This window comes from Rhipicephalus sanguineus, chromosome 11 (genome assembly GCF_013339695.2).
Source record: "Rhipicephalus sanguineus isolate Rsan-2018 chromosome 11, BIME_Rsan_1.4, whole genome shotgun sequence".
Classification (NCBI taxonomy): domain Eukaryota; kingdom Metazoa; phylum Arthropoda; class Arachnida; order Ixodida; family Ixodidae; genus Rhipicephalus; species Rhipicephalus sanguineus.
Genome location: NC_051186.1, coordinates 74,799,539 through 74,820,366, shown reverse-complemented (window position 1 = coordinate 74,820,366; position 20,828 = coordinate 74,799,539). Strand labels below are relative to the sequence as shown.

General features: G+C 44.2%; 1 protein-coding gene across 1 annotated transcript; it reads left to right on the top strand.

Moving 5' to 3' along the window:
- The first annotated feature begins 2,856 nt into the window (after positions 1–2,856).
- On the top strand, positions 2,857–16,388 carry LOC119375155 (uncharacterized). The gene is made up of 4 exons (XM_037645347.2): positions 2,857–3,027; positions 3,675–3,959; positions 14,962–15,100; positions 16,207–16,388. Exons 1-4 carry the CDS (start codon positions 2,857–2,859, stop codon positions 16,386–16,388), a joined length of 777 nt encoding a protein of 258 aa, XP_037501275.2.
- Positions 16,389–20,828: the final 4,440 nt, after the last annotated feature.

Genomic DNA, 20,828 nt, shown 5'->3' with positions numbered 1-20,828 from the left:
CGCTGCGGTGTAAAAACAGCGAGCAAGACGAGGTGGAGCAAGTACGCGTCCGGATCTTCCTCATCTTGACAAGCATCGCGCCCAGGCCTTCCTACTGAACGCGAGCTTGAGACACCACCAGATAGAGAAACATTTTAATGAAAAGCTGGAGATGTTTGCCTGGCTATTCGCCTGACATGCTACTCCAGGTGCTGGGTGATATGATATGATATGATATGATATGATATGATATGATATGATATGATATATACACTTATAAACGCATAACACATACAGCCACACAACTTTAGAACGTTTCGTTCAGGCTCGTGGCCCGCAAGAAAGTCAACAGCGCTTTCGTGGCACGTAGCGCGCAGGTGCTGCTTTGCCATAGGCCCAGAACATGTCGGCATTATACGAGAGCCAACGTCTGCGATAACATGCAGAACCGCTGCACAGTTCTCGCGGAACGGAAACTCCGAGCCTTCTGTTATTTCTTACACATTACTTATTTCTCTCCCCTGGCGTGTGGCTTCCGTGTGTTGGTCACTGTGGCACGTGGATGGCTTCGAGGCAACCCCTTTCCTGTTGCCCGCAACAACCCGTTCTTGTTGTGCTCGACGCATCACGTGCGTCTGAGGAGCGTTCCACCAGACGGGTGGCGGGTCGTCCCGTTTACAGTTCTCAGAAAACCGCCGCCAGTACACATCTCCCAGCCCGGGCCACCTCCGTTTTACGGTGCCGTATCCTCTCAAGTGAATAACCGCGGGGCCCTTTGGTTCCTATTGGGGTAAGTTGATACGACATATCAGGGGTATAGTAGGCACGAGTCGTCGTCATGAAGCACGTGAGAGGAGCAATCAAACTAGAAAGCAGGCGTTACGTAAGCATTCCAGAAAAACAATAACGTGGGACTCGTTTGGGAGAATGCGCGGGCACACTTCCAATGTTTTTACAGCCTTGGCGGACTTGCATTATGTATTTAAAAACCATCATCATGAACCTTGCTTGCTTTTTGTTTATTTATTTAAACACTATGCCGGTCATATCACCTTGGTTGAGCTGCCGAAGCCATTGACGACAGCTTTGAAGCCGTATGACTTAACTATGTAAAGTGCTGCTAATGCTCACTAATGTCATCAGAACTAGCGGTTATGTTTGCGCGAAAGCTCTGCTTCTGCCTTTAATAACCACCTGCCACGGTGGTTAGCCCCGTAACCTCTAGACCACCTGCCACGGTGGTCTAGAGGTTACGGGGCTGGACGGCTGACCCGGAGGTCGCGGGATCGAATCCTGGTCGCGGCGGCCGCGTTTCGATGAAGGCGAAATGCTAGAGACCCGTGTACTTAGATTTAGGTGCATGTTAAAGAACACCAGATTGTTTGAATTACCGGAGCCCTCTTCTACGGCGTCCGTCGTAATCATATCGTGGTTTTGGGACATTAAATCCCGACAATTGTCTTTCATAACATTTTTAGAGCGGTCCTAACGCTCTAATATCGCCCTGAAAAAGAAAAAAAATCCCATAGCACTCTTAACATGCTACGTCAATTTCAGAAGAGCTATGCCATTCTGATAAGCGCATGCTGTTCATGGTCTGACAGTGAGCAGAACGCAAACGCCCTAAAAACAGTTTGCACCCTTAGGGGAGTGATTTTGTTCCACGACAATAATCATCATCTGACTTTCTTTAGTTTCCTTTGTTGGTTACTCTGCGCTCGCCAATTTCGCTCAAGAATGCTATGTCAGGCTGGGAGCGCGCACGCCGTTCGTAATTTAAAACTACTGGAATCGTGGCGATAACGCGAGGAAGGGCAGGCGAGAAAGATGACGATTTGTGCTGTGGGCAGAAAGACGACCGAAATACGCTCTTTCTTGTTAAAGCGCCCAGCTAAAGAAGGAGATGCATTCAAGTAGGCTAGAATATTGTTGGGGGACAAAATGAGGCCACATGACGTAAGCTGCTTTAAACTTGGAAAGTTGGACACTTTACCAAAGAACCGAGAACGATAATCGAGAGGTCTAGTAACGTTCAGGGCTAATATACGCTTAGGGCGAATCTCGAGTGAAAATGCAAATGCGTCTCACTGTTATAGAGATCTCCCTGTATTACCACTAATACCCATATGCTAAAGTATTCATACACAGGTTGCAGTCATCTTAACAGGAGCCTCCTCAGGTATAATCATGTAGAGTAGCGGACCTGATTATAAAGTGGCATGTTCATGATACTGAAGGGTAGTTGCTTACAAGCAGCACTGACAAAAAAGTCAAATAATCAATCAATCAATCAATCATTTATTTAACGTGCCCAGGAATAATAATAGTAATAATAATAATAATAATAAAATTTATTATTATTATTATTATTATTATTATTATTATTATTATTATTATTATTATTATTATTATTATTATTATTATTATTATTATTATTATTATTATATATCGGGTTTAACTTCCCAAAACCACGATATGATTATGAGAGACGCCGTAGTGGAGGGCTCCGGAAATTCTGACCACGTGGGGTTCTTTAACGTGCACATAAATATACGTACACGGGCCTCAAACCAAAAAAAAAAATCAAGCTTGCGCTTAGCTGTGAAAAGTGGCACTTGTTCCGATGGATGCGACTATCACTGTTACTGGCATGAGTGTGCAGAACTGCGATTAAATTGAGGCCGCCAAAACTTGTTTATTTATTTGAAGTTGAAGCTAGGTCTTGGAACGATATATAATGTATGTAAACGGTCTTTAATACTTGGAGTTAGCGGTCGTTGTAGATGGCGGGAATGAACACAGGTGACCTCAATGCCGTTTCCACAGTCAGAAGACGTCTTGAAGATGTCTTACAACGCATTCTGTTCGTGGACAAGGATGCCTGCGATGCTTGGCCTTTTTGCGACAATATTCGTCGTACTTCACGTTCCTGGAACAGAAGGTCATGGTAGGCTCATCGAACCACCGGCGAGAAACTCCATGTGGCGGATAAGCTACGACACGCCCCCTAACTTCGAAGACACCGAGCTCTTTTGCGGAGGCATAAAGGTGAGCCACTTGATACGCAGAGCGGCAAAACCTTCAGAATGTACCATTTGTCGTAAGTACATTAGCCTTCTTGGATACACCATTAAACCAGCCAACAAATATTAACTATATAGAAGTTAGTTCAATTATTTTGATGCCATGAAAAAACGTTTTTACGATAAGCAGACATTTAGAGTTCACAAAAGGACATTACTAAAAATTCTGAATAAACCGCATGGAGTAGATTGGGAAAGAACAGGAAAGAAATAAGACGCGCGCAGCGTGCCTAACATACCTCCATGCGAGTATATTTCTATAACAATTAAACGAAAGCGTTAACAAAGAATGGCGAAAGCATATCTGCTAACCAGCGATTAATTACATTCTATTATAGAAAGGTTCTCACTACGTTTTCTTACGTGTGTGCATGCGCGTGTTCGTATATGTATGCATGAGTGCGCGTTGAAATACCTACGTACACCAGTGCTTGCGTGTTTAATATGTACGTATCGAGTAAGCCTATATGCTGCTTGAATCGAAGTGCAATTTACAAAAGAACATTTGTGTTGGATTATAGCGTGAGAACATTGAACATTAAGTGGACATACGCGGCGTGCGGCACATTTTTACTGTTGAGCGGCGGCGCGGCTGCTTGTCGCGAACCGCAGGTCCAGTGGGAGGACAACGGCGGCCGGTGTGGCGTGTGCGGCGACAACTACGCGCTGCCGCGGCCACGACGTCACGAGACCGGCAACGTGTACGCGCGCAACGTGACGGTGCGGCGCTACGCGCCCGGACAGCTCGTCGACCTAGTGGTTGACGTCGAGACCAACCACCTGGGACACTTCGAGTTTGCCCTCTGCCCCAGGGCATCGTGGGAAGTGGCCGAGAGTGAGGAGTGCTTCGACATGCACCCGCTCGCCGTAGTCACTGCTAGCGGACCCACACGTAAGGTACGTCGAATATGTGAAGGACTAGAGGCGCAATACCGGAACCATCACGTGAGCTAGTGTTCGACCTATAGTCGGATACAACTTTAGAAGTCCGCAAGATTTTCTCCTCAAAGCGGGTGCACACAAGCCTGCACCAATGGGACGCGCTCTCCGACTGACGTCAACTACCGGTGGCTCCGCCTTCGGAGAACATCCCCGAGTGAGTGAGCGGGACTACTTCTTCAGTGTCGCGGAGGCGATCGCTGCCGTTCTTCGGTAGTCTGGGCGGGGCCTCTCCGGACTTCTTAAGTTGTATCCGACTATAGACCGTTGCATCGGGCGAGGAGGACCGGACTGGCAACCAGCGCTTTCCTCCTTTCTGGCTCGTGCGCGACGGCGCGGAGTGTGCGGGCTAATGCTTGGATGAGTGGGGTTTTCGAGCAATTTTTGCGTGTTTTAGGTCGACCTGCGGATTTTGTTCTCTTTTAATGCAATGTCAGCCAGCGAAAGGTCAACGGGAAACCACTGTGCCGTTTTTGGTTGTTCTAACAACTAGAGAAAAAAGGAAACCGCTGTCTGGAAAAGTATGCGACGTGAATCACCAAACGCGGAGTGTCGTGCTTGTGCGCACTCTTCAAGGTACATCATTTGTGTTGCGTTACAGGTTCTAAATCGGCAAGTGCCGCAATATATCTGGAATTCGCAGTGTTCCACGCAGTCAAGTGTCAATCGTATATGGCCAGATTTGCGAACAAACACAAGCGGTCATTTACGGTCCTGTCCGGTAAAGTCCAAAACATCTAAGCACCACTCGAGTAGCCACCTGAGTTGTTTTCGCTTCGTTTTATTATTATATTTTAATATGATGTGTTGGTCTCACAATTAGCTTCGCAGGCCGGCTCAACACGGTGATCGCTGCAGCTGATGTATACCGGTATAAGCATGGACGAGAAATCTCTCACTTCGCAGCGGGGTAACCGGCATCATACATTTATTATTGCTCCGTACCAGCCTTGTAAAACCCGAACATTCAATGAACACTAAACAAAAAGGACGTGGCGAGATCTCTGTCGTGAGGTAGCAACTTCCGTAAGACAGCGGGGTGTATCGTATACGATGAGTGATATGAAAGCCAAAAAGTAAAAAAAAAGCAAAAGAAAAGACTTCTGCCGCTCCGTGTAGAACAACTACCTCAGGAAGACAAATTTTTACGTGGTTGAGAACCGTGTCCGACAAGTCGCGCAATGATATATAACATAGTTAATTCTCTTCCAAGCGCGATACAAAAACCACGTTGTTACGCTTATCTAGTGTTTATTGAACTGACAATTTTGCTGCTTAGCTTTGCGAATGACAGCAAGAATTCCGCAAGAACAGTACATCTGATATACGAAGTTATAAAAAAACAAAAACAAACAAGAAAACGCGAATCACATCCGATGCCGATCAAAGGCTCGAGCCCGGGCGCGCTTCGTGCCTTCACCGGCAGAAGAAACTCTATCAGCATTCTCATCTTATCGCCGCCGAAATCCAATGAAATATCACGACTCTTAAAAGAAAAAAAGAAAAAGAAGCGCGCCGACATGTCAACATCAGCATCGTTTTTATGTGCCAGCACATCCATGTAAACAGCTCTAACTTCGTCCACACCGGTGGGCAATAAACAAATGAGTAATAAGCGGTCACTTAGAAGTTCAGAAACAAGATAGGCAACTGTTTGTGAGTAACAAACAGATGCTGCGCCATGAAATCGAGACTGCGTGTTCACGCGCGACCGCATGTACGAGCGGTAGTCGGTGCGACAGCATAAACACACCGTGTATGAAAAAATCTAACTAAAGGTTTACAGTCCAAGAAAAAAATTCATTGTATCCCGTACGAGTGGCGGAACTTGCTTGCCCTGCTAGAACGAGTCGAAATATTTGCGTGGTTTTCCAACAGACAATGCCGAAAATATATGACATCGACCACTTGCGGACACGTTCGCGCTGCCGTATATTAACATCATTGACCCTCAATGAATCAAACCTTTTCAGGACGTCTCACAGACTCATTTCCTACGTAGACCGCATCTCTTGATACGAAATTCAGCACGCCAGAACGAAGAAAACCGACTGCAACCGCAGCCGCGCGCATACCTTCCATACAAACGCGGAGCTTCGCACATGCCAGTGTGTTGCCAGACCAGAGACGGCGCCGCCCGCTAGGCAATATGGCCGCGCCCACGAAAAAAAGGTCTATAGCTAAGTATTGCTAGTATTTCCAAGCTTTTGCTAAGTAGGTAAGTTTTTGCTAGCAGTACTAAGTATGCCTAGACTTGGCTAGACATGTCACGTGACTACCTGCTACGTGACGATGTTATTTTAGTCATGTGACTAGCTCTTATGTGATTTTTGGTGGGAACATGTCACGTGGCTAGCTGTTACGGGGTTTATGGCGGGACATGTCACGTGACTAGCTACTACGCGGTGTTGCGTGATTTTAGTCGCATGGCAAAATGCTACGTGATTTTTCATCACGTGACTAGATGTTGCGTGATGTTAGGTGATTTTTAGTCACGCGAGTAGTTACATGATGTTACATGATTTTAGTCACGTGAGTGTTACGTGATATCAGGCACGTGCCTGGATGTTACGCGATTTCTGTAACGTGATTAGTTATTACGTGACGCTTCGCACTAGTGGTGCCAAGCCTGAAGGGAGTGCGGAGCTGGGCGACCTTATTTTTTCTCTTTAGTTTTCTATTTCTTTCTTCCACTATTTCTCTTGCTTTCATCTCTCTGTATATTCTATGTCTTTTTGTGTCTATTTCTTTGTTTTTCTGCCAATGTATTTCTTTGTCTTTCTCCTCTTTCTATCTTTCTCCTTCTTGCCCTTCTTTCTTTCTTTCTCTCTCTTTCTATTTGTTGCTTCTTTTTTCTACCTCTCTCTTTATATCTGAGTCTCTCTTTCTGTCTTTCTTCCCTTTCTTCCTCTCTATTTCTCTTTGTTTCAATGCTATGTTTTACTCTCTCCCCTCCCCGTTTCTCTCCTCGTCACCCTCATATTCCTTTCCCGGCACTTTGCTCTACTATACTGTACAAGTCTATGCCATGCTCTGCCAGCGTGCCTGGATAGCCGAGTGGTTAGGACGCTTGCCTTCGGATCGTGGGTACGAGGGTTCGAATCCCGCCGCCTCATCAGAAATTTTTTCTTCATGATTTTCTCTTTCTTTATATCTTTCTTTTTTCTCTCTTTCCTCCTCTCTCTCTCTCTCTCTCTCTCTCTGTACTCGTTATTTCCTCTCATCCGTCAGGGTCATTACAGGCCGCGCCGGAGAAATCGGTGCACGTGTTTTGGGAGCGAGGCAGAAGTTGAAAAGGGCGAAACGAGCGCGCACCGGTTCATGGTGATGACAATTACTCTTCGCACTACCCGGCGCAACGAAAAGCTTGAAGAGCTTCGCTCTTTAAGATACTAACGCATTAACGTGTATGTTTTTATGCACTATTATACAATATTTATGGCATGAAAAAGTGGAATGCCAACGCCAACAGCACCACGAACGCTGCACAAAAAGCTGACACTAAACGTTTAAGAAACAAAGTATTGGCTTGAGCTGCAGCCTAAACTGGCGCATAAATAAACGCCCCTATAATAAACAATTCAATAATAAACCAATCAACAATACGTTGAATATTTCAATCATGTAGAAATCATACATAAAAGGCCGGCATTAAATTTTAATTCGTTTGGTAACATGCCCTTCAAATTCGGACTCAGACATCTTTAATCGAAAGGTCCCCTGTTATGAATCTAGTGAAAAAAAAAGGAAGAAAAAACAGAAGTAGCAGATTTACACACGTGCTAACCAATATGAGCCAGCATTGCATCGCGTCCAATATGAGTTGCAACATGCTGTCAGTGCTCAAAGTGGCGCCAACAAAGCAAAAATTAGTGAAGTAAGCACTGTTTCTGTTACGGGCATTCTCTAAACCAATTTAACGTTTGCCAGTGTCGCCGTGCGGGCTCGGGGTCCCTTCAACAACGGCCACCGTGTTGTAACTCATATTGAGCGCGACTGTGCATGCAAATACAATTAGCAGTTTTTGCTTTTCTACTGTGAGGTTCCTATATACTGACGCAATGACACAGTTCTATAGAATGAACAAGGAATATTGAAGATGTAGACAAGAACCGCGGTCACTTGACTTTAGTAGAATGTAAGCAGTGGCCATTTCCATAATTGCAATGTTTTTTCATCCAGTGCTGATGGATATCTGACATATACAGCGTTACAGACTGACACAATCAGAAGCAGATGCCACACGGCATTAAGCTTAACGAATCACCATACGTTTTACATTGAAAACTATGAGGTTTATATTTCAATCTGCTTGTTTAAAGCGTTGCAAGCCATTAAATACAGGTCGCTGCATACAGAAGAAGCCTATTCAAAGCGTTGCGTTAACCCTTTCGGCGCTGGCGGTGTCAATTGACACCATCACGCAACATTTCCCCTAGCACTTCGGAAATGAAACCAAAACTGCCCACTCTTGGGGGAATACTTCTTCAATGATACCCACTGCGATTGACACCAAAATGGTGACGTGCTTGCGGAGCTGTGAGCCGCAAAGAAAAAGAAGCTTGACCGAAGAAGCTATAACAGTTGTTAAGGATAGAGCCTTTGGATATTCTGGTGTAGCTGCGAGGCAAGATCCTCTAACTGACACAAAACTTTTGAATTTTATTGAGTCAGCGGTCGAGAAAGCAATGTCGAAGGCGATGGAGCACATCATTACGAGTGTAAGTGAGTATATCTCGCAAGTGTTTTGTTCGCAAATGACACAGCTATTCTCAACAGCCGTAGTACCAATGGCCAAACCTGCATCTTGTGCAGCGGCAGTGTCGTCTAATTCAGTCCCACAGCGGACACCCCGAGAAAACCAAATGGCAATTCCATCTGAACCCTCCACCTCAGAGCAAGCTGAGGCCCAGGATGAAATGGACATAAGCCATGAGGCTAGGCGCCAGAAGCGAACTGGGTCTCCAGTAAATTCTCCCTGCCCAAGCACAAAAACCAAGAAAACAAATTCAAATTCAAAGTCAGTTATTAAAGAAAGTATCTTGGAAATAGTAGTTGCTGAAGTAATCCGTTCATCAACATAGGTACTTTAAAAGTTTTACAGTGGAATTGTCGTCCTTTGCATTTCTTCAACGGATTTACTTTGTTTAGTTAATCAATTAAATCCTGACATAATATTATTACAAGAAACCTGGCTTAATTCTGCTAAAAATTATCATGTTAAAAATTTTCGTGCATTACGGTTAGATCGTCCATCACTAGGTGGTGGTATAATGATACTATTATCGAATAAATTTTGTCATACAGCGAGCATTGTCTATCGGCTAATGTCATCGGACTGTGAAATTTTGGCGATAGATCTCAGTATTCCAGGACATCGACCTTTTTCTATTATAAATGCATATTTTCCTATGGGTGTGCACAGTACACAACAATTAGATAGTGCCCTAGCCAGTTGCAAGAATGAATTCCTTCTTACCGGCGACTTCATCTCTCATCATGTTTCATGGGGATTTAGAACAGACTCCTCTGGCACACTTCTGTGGGACTGGGCCAGTCATGAAAACCTAACATGCCTAAACATGAGGCAGCCTACATTCGTTCGCGGTCGGGCACGATCAGTGTTAGATCTTTCATTTTGTAGCTCCAGTGTTTCAGTGAAGGCTTGGAGAACAATCGATTTTGCTTCAAATAGCGACCACCTTCCTGTGTATTTTGAAATCGCCTGTCCCATAAAATCACTCGACAGAAAACAGAGAACATCAGTCAATTGTAAAAAGTTTAAAGTCTGCTTGAGTACTAATATTAACACAGTGTCCAGTGGCAGAAACGAAGACCTCGGAGTGAACCTTTGTTCAGCTTTAGAAGCCTGCAAAAAAGCATCAGAATTTGTAATTTCTTCGGCGTCAACCAAGAATGCCCCGCCTAGCAGGTGGCGGAACCATGAGTGCACACGGGATTATAGAAGAAGGAAAGCTGCATGGAAAAGACTTATATGTAATCAGAGTCCACAAGATTGGAAGGATTACCAATTCATTGCAGCGACATTCAAACGTACAGTTTCACGTGCCAAAGAGGAATTTGATAAAAAACAATTCGACTACCTGTCTAAATCGAATAACAAACGCGCGTTATTCAATTTCCTTCGGTGCAGAAAGAGGATACAAGTGCCAGGAAATGCGGACTCGATAGTTTACACCTCACAAGAACTGCAGGAATCATTAGATCAATTGGCTTTAGGACTAGAAAACAGGTTCGCAACGCGGCTTTCGAATTCCGTTTCTTCACCAGTATTCTCAGAATACTCAGAAGTATCGACTTTCGAATTAGCTCAAGTCATGGAAAGATTGCCAAAAGCTGCACCAGGTCCTGATGCAATAACAAATACAATGCTAAAGATACTGTACCAGGAATACCTGGATGATCTTTTAGGCTTGGTAAACTATTCCCTTACAAAAGCATGGATACCTTATGAATGGAAGATTGCCAAAATTATACCATTGCTTAAGAAGCAAGGGGCAGGGTATAATCTCGATAGCATAAGACCAATAGCATTAACATCCAATGTAGTAAAACTTATCGAAAAGGTCCTCCATGCCCATATATTAAAATTTATTAGCGACAAACAATTATTGAGTTCGTGTCAAATAGGTTTTAGATCTGGTTATTCAATATGGCACGCGCATGTGGACCTAGAAAGCCGTATTCACATTGCCCGCCAAAAAAAAAACAGTATGCGGCATTAGTTACATTAGACATATGTAAAGCATATGGCAGTGTAGAGCATCCCATTCTAATTATTCGTTTGTGGAGTCACGGGTTTCCTGCTTATATAGTAGCCTGGGTGACGGAATTTTTAAGTGGCAGAGAGTTTTACTGTTTTCAAGACGGCTTCTCCTCTTCTAAACACAAACTCGGGGTGTACCTCAGGGGTCCGTACTATCCCCAGTTCTGTTTAAAATCTTGCTGAGTGCTATCCCCCTACATCCAGATGTGAAAACGTATGTTTATGCAGACGACATTTCTTTCTTTGCGATGGCCCCTGACATTCATTGTCTATACAGTACACTGCAAGCATACTTAAAGACACTCGAAATTTGGCTAGATGGTTTACAGTTGAACCTGAATGCTAATAAGTGTGCTATTCTCGTTTTTCCTGTTCAAGACGCTGTGCACATATCTATTAATTATAAGCTCCAAGATATCCCGCAAGTCGAATCATTAAAGTACCTTGGAGTTATTTATAATGAACATCTCAATTGGGGTCCCCATATTGAATACGTCGCGACAAAAGGAGTACGCGCTATGGGTGTTTTGCGCAGGGTGAGCAGCCGTAGATCCAGGATGAGAAGAAAGGCACTTTTGATGATATATAAAATGTATGGCCGGCCGGTGTTAGAATTTGGTTGTGTTCTATTTTCTGGTGCGCCAGCGTACAAGCTTCGGCCGCTGGTTCTACTTGAGAGAGAAGCTCTACGGCTGTGCTTAGGCCTTCCTAAATATGTTGCAAATGCAGTGTTATACCTAGAAGCGCGCACGCCACCCCTTTTATGCCGATTTAACCTTCTAACGGTGCAAACTTTCTTAAGATTACACAAATCACCCTCTATCCGCGATCAGATCATTTTTATCTCGGACCCTGACTTCTTTTTCTCAGCGCATTGGCCCAAATTTCATAAACCACAAATTGTATATGTTCAGTCATTACTCTATCCACTAAAGGTACAAATTCGTGATTTACTTCCTCTGACTACACAAGATAACTATCTCGAAATTGTGTATCATGATATTTTTCCGAACCACGCGAAATTGTTACCTTCCGGCATTTTAAATGGTTTGTTGCAAGAACATATACAAACTATGTCAGCGAATGTTTTTATTGCAACGGATGCATCGCAGTCGGAGGAAAAATCTGGTATCGGAATATTTTGCCCTGAACTTGATTGGTCTTTTTCATTGCGATTGCCGGATTTTATTCCCGTTTTCCTTGCTGTATTTATGGCAATAATTCTGGCTTTACGTAAGCTAAGTACTTCAATTCCAGTAGCGGCAGTAATGACCGATTCATTGTCTGTGTGCTTTTCGCTTTCCACATCCGGTGACACACCTATAACAAATCTGTTTAAAATACTGGTCCCCGCGCATCTACAATATATTCATTTAATTTGGGTACCTGCCCACAAGGGTTTGTTTCGCAATGAAATGGCGGACAGCCTTGCAAAGACGTCGCTGACTGCACCGATAATTCCTGTTTTCCCGCCAACAGCTTACATCACGACGGCGCGTTTCCGGACACTTACAATTAAAAAAAGCTTATTAGACTCGGCATTGACAGCGTCTCCAGCGTACAAGTTTCTTCTATTCCCTTGGCACAGCGATTTAGCTAATTCAAGGTTGATGGAAGTTGCCCTAACAAAAATTCGTTGCCGCGTTACTTCCCTGAATTTTTACTTCCATCGTTCAGGTTTTGTAAACTCCTCTCTGTGCCCCTTCTGTAATGAGGAAGAAACGATTAGTCATTTTTTCCTATCATGTCGCGTGTTCAACACATTCAGGAAACGAATACGTGTACCACCTCTTCGAAAACTAGGTCTGGAATTATCGGAATCCATTGTTCTTTCTTTTGGGGCCACTACCCGGGGTATAGCCACAGGGATGTTTTCTTTGCTGTTCAGGAATACATCATTGCGACTAGAAGAATATCTTGCTAAATTCCATGAGCATTAAAATTTTTCATTACTCATAATTGGCACTTTAATTCAAAACAAATAGCGTAATAAGGAGTCACAACATACAGAAAATATAGGATGAATTCACCATCTACTCGGCCGATCCCCTCCATTGGGTATGTGCCATGACGAGAGGTCAACAACAACAACAACAACAACAACAACAACAACAACAACAACAACAACAACAACAACAACAACAACGACGACGACGCTGAGGCGGGTCAGCTGAGGCGGGTAAGCGCCATTTTCGGGTCGACGTACCGAAGTTGTTTCAATGAGTATCACACTGAAAAATGACACGTGGTTCACATTTTGTGTACTCTAGTGAATAGCAGAAAAAAAAATATGCCACTTTTCTCATTTCACAACCGCTGAGCCCTGATGACCTAATTTGATGTCATGTCTTAAATCCATTAATACTTGCACCACTGGCTCAATTTTTCGTTTGTGGTCTTTTGAGACCATAACTAATAGGAAAACACACACAAAAGGAGTCCCTGACCAAAATAAAAAATCCAGGTCTGAAAGGGTTAATTCAGCGGCTTTAGCGTCATGCGAATGGGCATAGGATCGCGAATTTGACTCCCGACCACGCACCGCGGTGGTGAAGAAACGTGAAAACGCATGCACTTAGAGTGAGGTCTACCTATAAACACTGAGGATGTAAATTTTAATCCTGGGCCCTTATGGCGTCCCTCAGAACCAACTGTGCAGTTTTGGGACGTGAGGTGCATATGAAGTCGATGAGGATGCAAATGTGGGCGTGTTGGTTTATTACCATGGGACGGCTTGCATCGTGGTGCTGCACGAAACTAGAACGAAAGAAGAAACGACAAGCAGACACAAGCGCTACCTTTCAACAACCTGTCGAGTGCTAGTTCGTGTGTCCGTTTGTCTTTCCTTCTTGAGTCCTTGTGTATGCTACATTGTGATCCATGCTATGTCATGGTGAAAAGCAAAATTTAGGAAGTTAAAGCATGCCAAGTGTCCCTATTAATCCTCAGCTTTCCACACGCTATCTCTCACAGCCAAATTATTTTTGTGGGACATTATTCCAGAGAGAGAGAAAGTAAAAGAATGTTGATTTATCAGGGGCCCGCTAGTGAATAAATAAATATACATTTTTTAGGGGCGAAGCTCCTTAAGGCGGCACCCGTTCGTCCCTCGTAGTCGTAGTAGTGCGTAACCAGTCGTAACGCTAGTACCAGATCTTGACGTCCAAGGTGGTGCCGGTGGGAGATTTTTCCTGTGCGTTGTTGAACAATAAAAAATTCGCAGCGTGCGCGTTAACTAAAAGCCGAATTCTTCTGTCTCTCATTCCCCATTAGCAGCCACTAGCATGTTCCAGTAGGAAACGTTAGTAGAAGTAGAAGTGTAAGTGTTAGCTAAAAGCCGACTTCTTCTGTCTCTCATTCCCATTAGCAGCCATTGTTTACCTCCAAGGTAGTGCCTGGTGAGATTTCTCCTGTGCGTGATTAAACAATAAAAATTTTGTTCAAAACGCCGTTGATTGATGAAATAAACCAGCGAAAGACGCCAGATGTTTTCTAAAAGCAAAACGAAAGAACGCCAGATGTTTCTAAAGCAAAACGAAAAGACGCCAGCTGCTTAACGAAAAATGCCAGATGTTTTCTAAAGCAATGGTTTTCTAAACAATGAAAATTCACAGCGTACATGTAAAATTAAAGTGAGCTGCAAGTCGTCATAACTTATCGAACCTTTAGTGTAAACGCGCCCGATCTCACGTCGGTGATGATGTACTGGGCAGAATTCATGGAAGATTCACGGTTTACCGATGAACCTGCCCACTCATCATCATTCACTCCCTGGATATAAAACGGAAAGGCGGGCTAGTTGGTTTGGTTGCATAATGATAATATTGCGCACGCAACACAAAGACACAGACGGAAAGTTCACAAGGACCAGCGCAGACTATGTGTTGCGTGCGCAATATTATCATTATCCGTGGATATGCTGTGATTTTTTAAGTCAGCTTAAACGCAGGTCATGTATTTAGACCAAGCTTGAGAATATGACGAATCGCAAACTCTGGTCTCGATTGTGTTTGGAAGATAGGTGCATAAAAAGAACATGTGATAGTGAGACCCTGAAGAAGAACATTTTGATTCACTTTTCAAGTCCAGAGAAGTTACGTCATAGATTTCCTGAATGTGCCTCCAATACATTCTCATGACACTTACTCTACACTTTGGCGCCGTGCTTTGCAGAAGTCTCACTTTTACACGGACGAACCACCGACCCGCTACCGGCTGCCGACTGCAACCAACGGCCTCTACATGATTCAGGTCCGGCTGCCGGAGAAGCTCACCTGCGAGTACTGCGTCCTGCGCTGGCACTGGAGATCTGGTAAGCAGAGCCTCAATAAAGTTGTTTCCACAATAAAGTTGTTTCCATCCATAAGCAGAGCCTCATCGATGTTACGGCGACTCCTATGTCGTGTCCGAGATAATGAAAACTAACCGCGTTGCGCTTATGGCGTGCGACAGCGAGGATTTATATAAACCGACAAATTTTGCCGTAGTGCGCAGTGCGCAGTGCACCGCATTGTCAGGTGTGTGTGTATTGCGTCTATATCGATAGATCATGCACGTGCTTCTCATCTACTCGTAGAGCGACATAAGAAAATTAGTTGTATCGAAAATGACAAGTAGGCTTAGAAAATGTGCAGTAAACAGTCCAACAAAGATTTTATCATTATTATTCCGAGGTCCACTACCACGATGTACCTCAGACTCATGTCATGCTTTCGGTGCGTACACACCTCGAATATTTAATCTGACTGTTTCTACACATCATTCGTTATCTATAGCTTTAAATACATAATAGGTGACCATCGGGCTTCCAGTTTCAATTAATTGTTATCTGGACCAAGTATAATTATTATCTGAGCCATGTATAATCTGGGCCATGTGTTATCATTTGGGCCATGCATGTAAAGCTAAAATAAAAAGAAAACCCGCATGGTCACCTATGCGTTCGCCTAACACGCCTCCACGGCGAAAGCCATGTTCTTTTTCTTCTCAGTCGGTGGATTTATCCTCTCCCGCCCCCTCTGAAAACTTTCTGCAGCTGACGTTCTTTTGCACTGCCTCCGTGGTCGGCCCACCTATGACCAACCCACGATGTCATGTGAAGACGTCATCATGTGACGTCATATTGACTGGTGACGTCACAAGTTTTGTCAATCTATGAGGTCATTATAACGTCATGTGGTGATGTCATCAAGTGACGATGATTTTTTTCATCACTCGTGTTGACGCCGACGCCGCGGGACTACGGTCCACGGTCAATTTTCGCGTTTGATGAGGCATCTAAAGCGTTCGCCTGGAAAAAGGAAGAGAGAAGAACAAGCAAACCATTTAATTCCTTGTGTTTAGGTGATGAATACATGTCGGTCTATTTTGTTATGAAACTAAGCTTCCGTTCAGCAGGCTTTTATAATCTCGCTGCAGCGAACAACTGGGGAGACTGTGGCGATGGCAAGATGGCACTGGGCTGCGGACCACAGGAGACGTACCGCAACTGCGCCGACGTCGCCATCGGGCACCGCTTCGGCCTGCGCGGTCCTCTGGGGGCCAACGCTGTACCAAAGCGTTTTGGAGTCACCAAGCCAAGGAAGGTCAACGCCATCTAGACAAGCGTCGAGAATCGAACGCTGCACTGCCGCAACGCAGACAACTTGCTTATTTATTTCACAATAAACGCGTAATTTGATTCAAATGTAAGAATGACACACGCAGCTTTCTTGTATAACTTCTAGGAGACGAAAGTGTCCATAGTGATTTATGTCATGCCCATCCGTGAAGTACGTTTCTTAAGGGCATAACTTATCATTACAGGGGTAAATGAGTAAGGTGACAATATGAAGGCGAGGTCAGTATGTGTATTCACCATTTCGCTATCTGTAGTATAAATGTGCATTGTCTGGCATCAATCACATGTTGCAAGGTTTGGGTGAGAGGTTTACAAAAGTGTATGAAGTATTTTATTGGAAGCTAAAACAGTGCCATTCAAATGTCGCGTGCTTGATATTATCATTTTATTTTATCCTTATTTGGCCATTTCTATAGTTGGCTACAACTTGAAACCGGCGTAAAGGGGCTGGAGAAGTTTGCGTCGCGCCCATCCCCCATCCATCCTTTCTCGTTAACAAGCATAAAAACGAACTACGCCACAAATGACAGCAGCCAATTATTTATTTATTAATTATTCAATTAATTAATTAAGGGTGCATTGGAAACGAGATTTGAGCATGGCTTTCAAGTGCTCGTGTTTCATTTCTGTCGGCAAATAAGAATTCATCGAACTTATGTCGAGAGACGACGAACAATACTGGGGACGCAGCCTCTAGCGACCGCCTCCGCGCGCTGGGAGACTGTGTTGCACAGCTCTGCCCTTGACGACCAACTTTGGGCTGTCCAGCGGGCAGAGGAAGACGCCAGGACTCAAGAACTCCTTGGCCGTCACCTAGGCGGGACCTTTTGCCCGTCCCACAAACTCGCAGAACCTTTCATTAAAGTTATTTTTACGTATATATAGCGATTTCTATTACAGAAGCAGTAGGCGGCAGTATTAATTATTGAATAAATAATTAGTAAATAATATTTATTATTTAATAGTTGTTTCGTTATTTATTTGTTTGTAACAAAAGGTCCAGAAGAATCTAAGTGGAATAGGTATAACAGGCATGAAGTGCTCACACTTGCTTCTCATGCGCGGCTCTTTCTAATATCCCTGAATGCTGAACGTCTTAACATCAGGAATAGAGTAAAAAATGAGTGTGCTGCGATATGGCAGCTGATGTCTTGTCAACCGCACTTTTCGTTTGGCGTGGCATCTTGAACATAGAATTGTGAGAACTGCATCGCGAAGTAAGCTAATTTTGTATATTTTATCGTGTTTATTTTACATCATATCTGACCTGATGACTACCCGTACCCTACGACGCAGCCAGGGTTGCCGCTGATGGCCACTTTGTGCCAAATCGACTACTTTACGATTCCACCCGGCGACGAAAATTTTAGGTTGGCTCCATGGCTACTTTCTGGCTACTTTGATCTTCTATTTTGGCGCAATAAGTAGCCAATTTTCTTCTTATTTGCAAAAAAAAATACACTGTTTCCAAGCTTTCCTGTCGTGTGAGCCGATGTGCGCGAGCGTCCGCCCCCCAGCAGCAGGCTTATGCGCATCGAGACACACAAATGCAAAGCGCAGCGCGTCTGGAAATACCGCGTGGAAAAGTTGCGCGCACGTTGGCAAACGCACGGCTAGCACACTGCTTACATTACCCGCCAGCTATTCTGGTGCTACGCGCAAGTTTATAGTACTTATGCACAGCGCGTGTTTGCGTGTGAACTAGATAAAAACAGTGATCCGCAACAAAATGAAGCTGGGCTGTTCACCTTCAACCATATTTTACTACTTGAGGCTGGACTGGTATTATGTAAACTCTACCAATCAAATTCGGTCTGCGACTTAAAAAAAAAGCCGCTTTAACATTTAATGTTCCTAATGACTTCCTCACGGGAGTGGTTCAAGATTACTCTGCATTTGGCAAAAACTCTATTCTACACAAGCTGTATGCTGGCGCACTGAATTTATTATAATTTATTGACTTCTTTGAAACTTATCTGTACCTTGAAGACAAAGCAAGATGGAAAGTATTGTTCCTATTGTCACGGGGTCGTGACGTCGACGAAGGCAGCAGTCGGCGTGTCGAAGATGAAACTCTTTATTTGGCCGAACTTGTGGCCGGGAAACGGAAAGTCAGTCTACAGGAATACACACTGTACACTGAGAGCGGCGAACAGAGCGTCGGCCGTCGATAAAACTGCTCATCGCTGGGACGCGCCATCTTTTATACATCACGCATCCAACTATCCAGCCTTATCACTGGTGGTTGCGCAAACTGGAATGATCTTGAGTATTTCGCGTCATGTGCGCAATCTTAACAAAATGATCTACTACAATTTTGAATGTTCCTGGACATTCTGACGCGGCTTGCGCAAGGCAGTTGTAACACTTCTAAGGGGGCGGTAACATAAAACACAGAAAGAAAGGAGCGCGTGTGGCACTATGGTCATGCTTATTCAAAATGGTATTATGTAATACCGCGTCTGTATTATCTGGCTAAAAATTTGGCGCAAAACCTAAATGGAATGGCTACTTAGGCTACCTTAGACTTTAGTTCTAGCTGGCTCCTTTTCAAATCCACCCAACGGCATTCCTAGACGTGTCTATCTATCTATCTATCTATCTATCTATCTATCTATCTATCTATCTATCTATCTATCTATCTATCTATCTATCTATCTATCTATCTATCTATCTATCTATCTATCTATCTATCTATCTATCTATCTATCTATCTATCTATCTATCTATCTATCTATCTATCTATCTATCCGCCTACGTCCGGCTGCTCTCACAGTCACCTCCTTCAATTGGTGTAGAATATTTGCGTAGGAGGATGAGTGTATGAAGAATGACTGCCAGCTCATGACATAAATAAAAACTGGGGAGGGGCGAAGCATTAGAGAAGGGTGTTTCAGCTACACCGACATGAAACCTGGGAGGGGAGCGAAGCATGCAGTGTGCGCGGGTATTGCAAAATCGCTCCTAATGGGCAATGAGAGACAGAAGAAGAAAAGAGAGAAGATGAAGGGCCTGACCGAGGTACTTTGGCACACTCTTTTGAGAGAGATTTCTTTGATGAGGCACTAATGCTGCCAAGCCTGAAACCGGGCATGTAGGGAAGGGTGCTTCAGCTCCAGTAACGTTGTTGGAAAACTGCGTCGGAATGCAGCTTACCCTAAGGTGGTGCTCCTTCTTCTTCTTCTTCTTCTTCTTCTTCTTCTTCTTCTTCTGGCGAGTAAGGCATCATCACTTTGCATATATGTTTCAAGAAGTAGCGTTTCAAATAGATGATTTTACCGTAGAGATCCACGTTTGTGCCTCTGGTTTTAGATAAGAAACTTGAGCGCCTTGGTAAATTTCGTCGGGGATTCTTACAGCGCTGCTAAGCCAAACATAATGTTTTAGGCAGTAACCACGAACATTTAACTCATAATATGCTTAGTATGGACTCGTGGCGAGTAGCGGGATTTAGCCAATTTTTCTGGCGCATACCCGTTGATGATGGACCGTGATGACGACATGAAACGCCGACGACGTGACGACGACATCACACGCCGACGAGCCGAGACCCTAAAATGCTTCGTCCCTAGCATGACATGCTATCGCGTAAGTCATGAAACCCTTTCGCCCCGTCATGTGGCGATTACCCGCATACCATGGCCAGAGAGAGAGAGAAAGCTAGAGGAAAGACAGGGAGGTTAACCTGGAATATACTCCGGTTGGCTACCCTGTACTGGGGAGGGGCAAGGGGATACAAAAGAATGAAAGAGAAGGAAAGAGCCTGTAACGACACTACAAAGCATTGTGGTATGCCGTTATGCGCCACACGTGATTTGCATTCTATGTCAACTCAGGAGCTGCAGAAATAGGCATTGCAAACTTTATAAGACACCTTGCGTGGGTTAAATGAGAGAAAGACATACCGTTCGTTATAGTCGGTTATGTTAATGTAGCAGATAAACGCTGACATACGTGCTGCAACGATGCTTAGCCACCAACCACGCGGAATAAATCGGCAAAATGTGCATTACATATGCGGTTGCCAAACATCTGTTGTGGCGGTGTTGCTTGTCTAGAGTCATTTGTGATAGCGACTTGCAGTGTTAGTTGCCCACTTTATAATAATTTAATAAACATTACACGTGCACTCTTATGAATCAGCAAGCCCTAGTCTAGTGTTCCTCGACCCCTAATGATACGCCAACGATCATTGCTTACACTTCGTTATGACAAAAGCGACGTCTGTGGTGCAAGGTGAGTGCCGACGTTACGCCGAGCCATAAGCTGTCCTTTACGCCCCGGTGTATTCTGCGTTCCTGGTATGCTCATAACATACACACACGCATTCAACTGAGACAAATACGATGACCCATCTCGTAAAACTTGACTCAAATCCAAAAAAACAAGAATGCGGTAGAGGCAGCTAGTCGCTGACTGC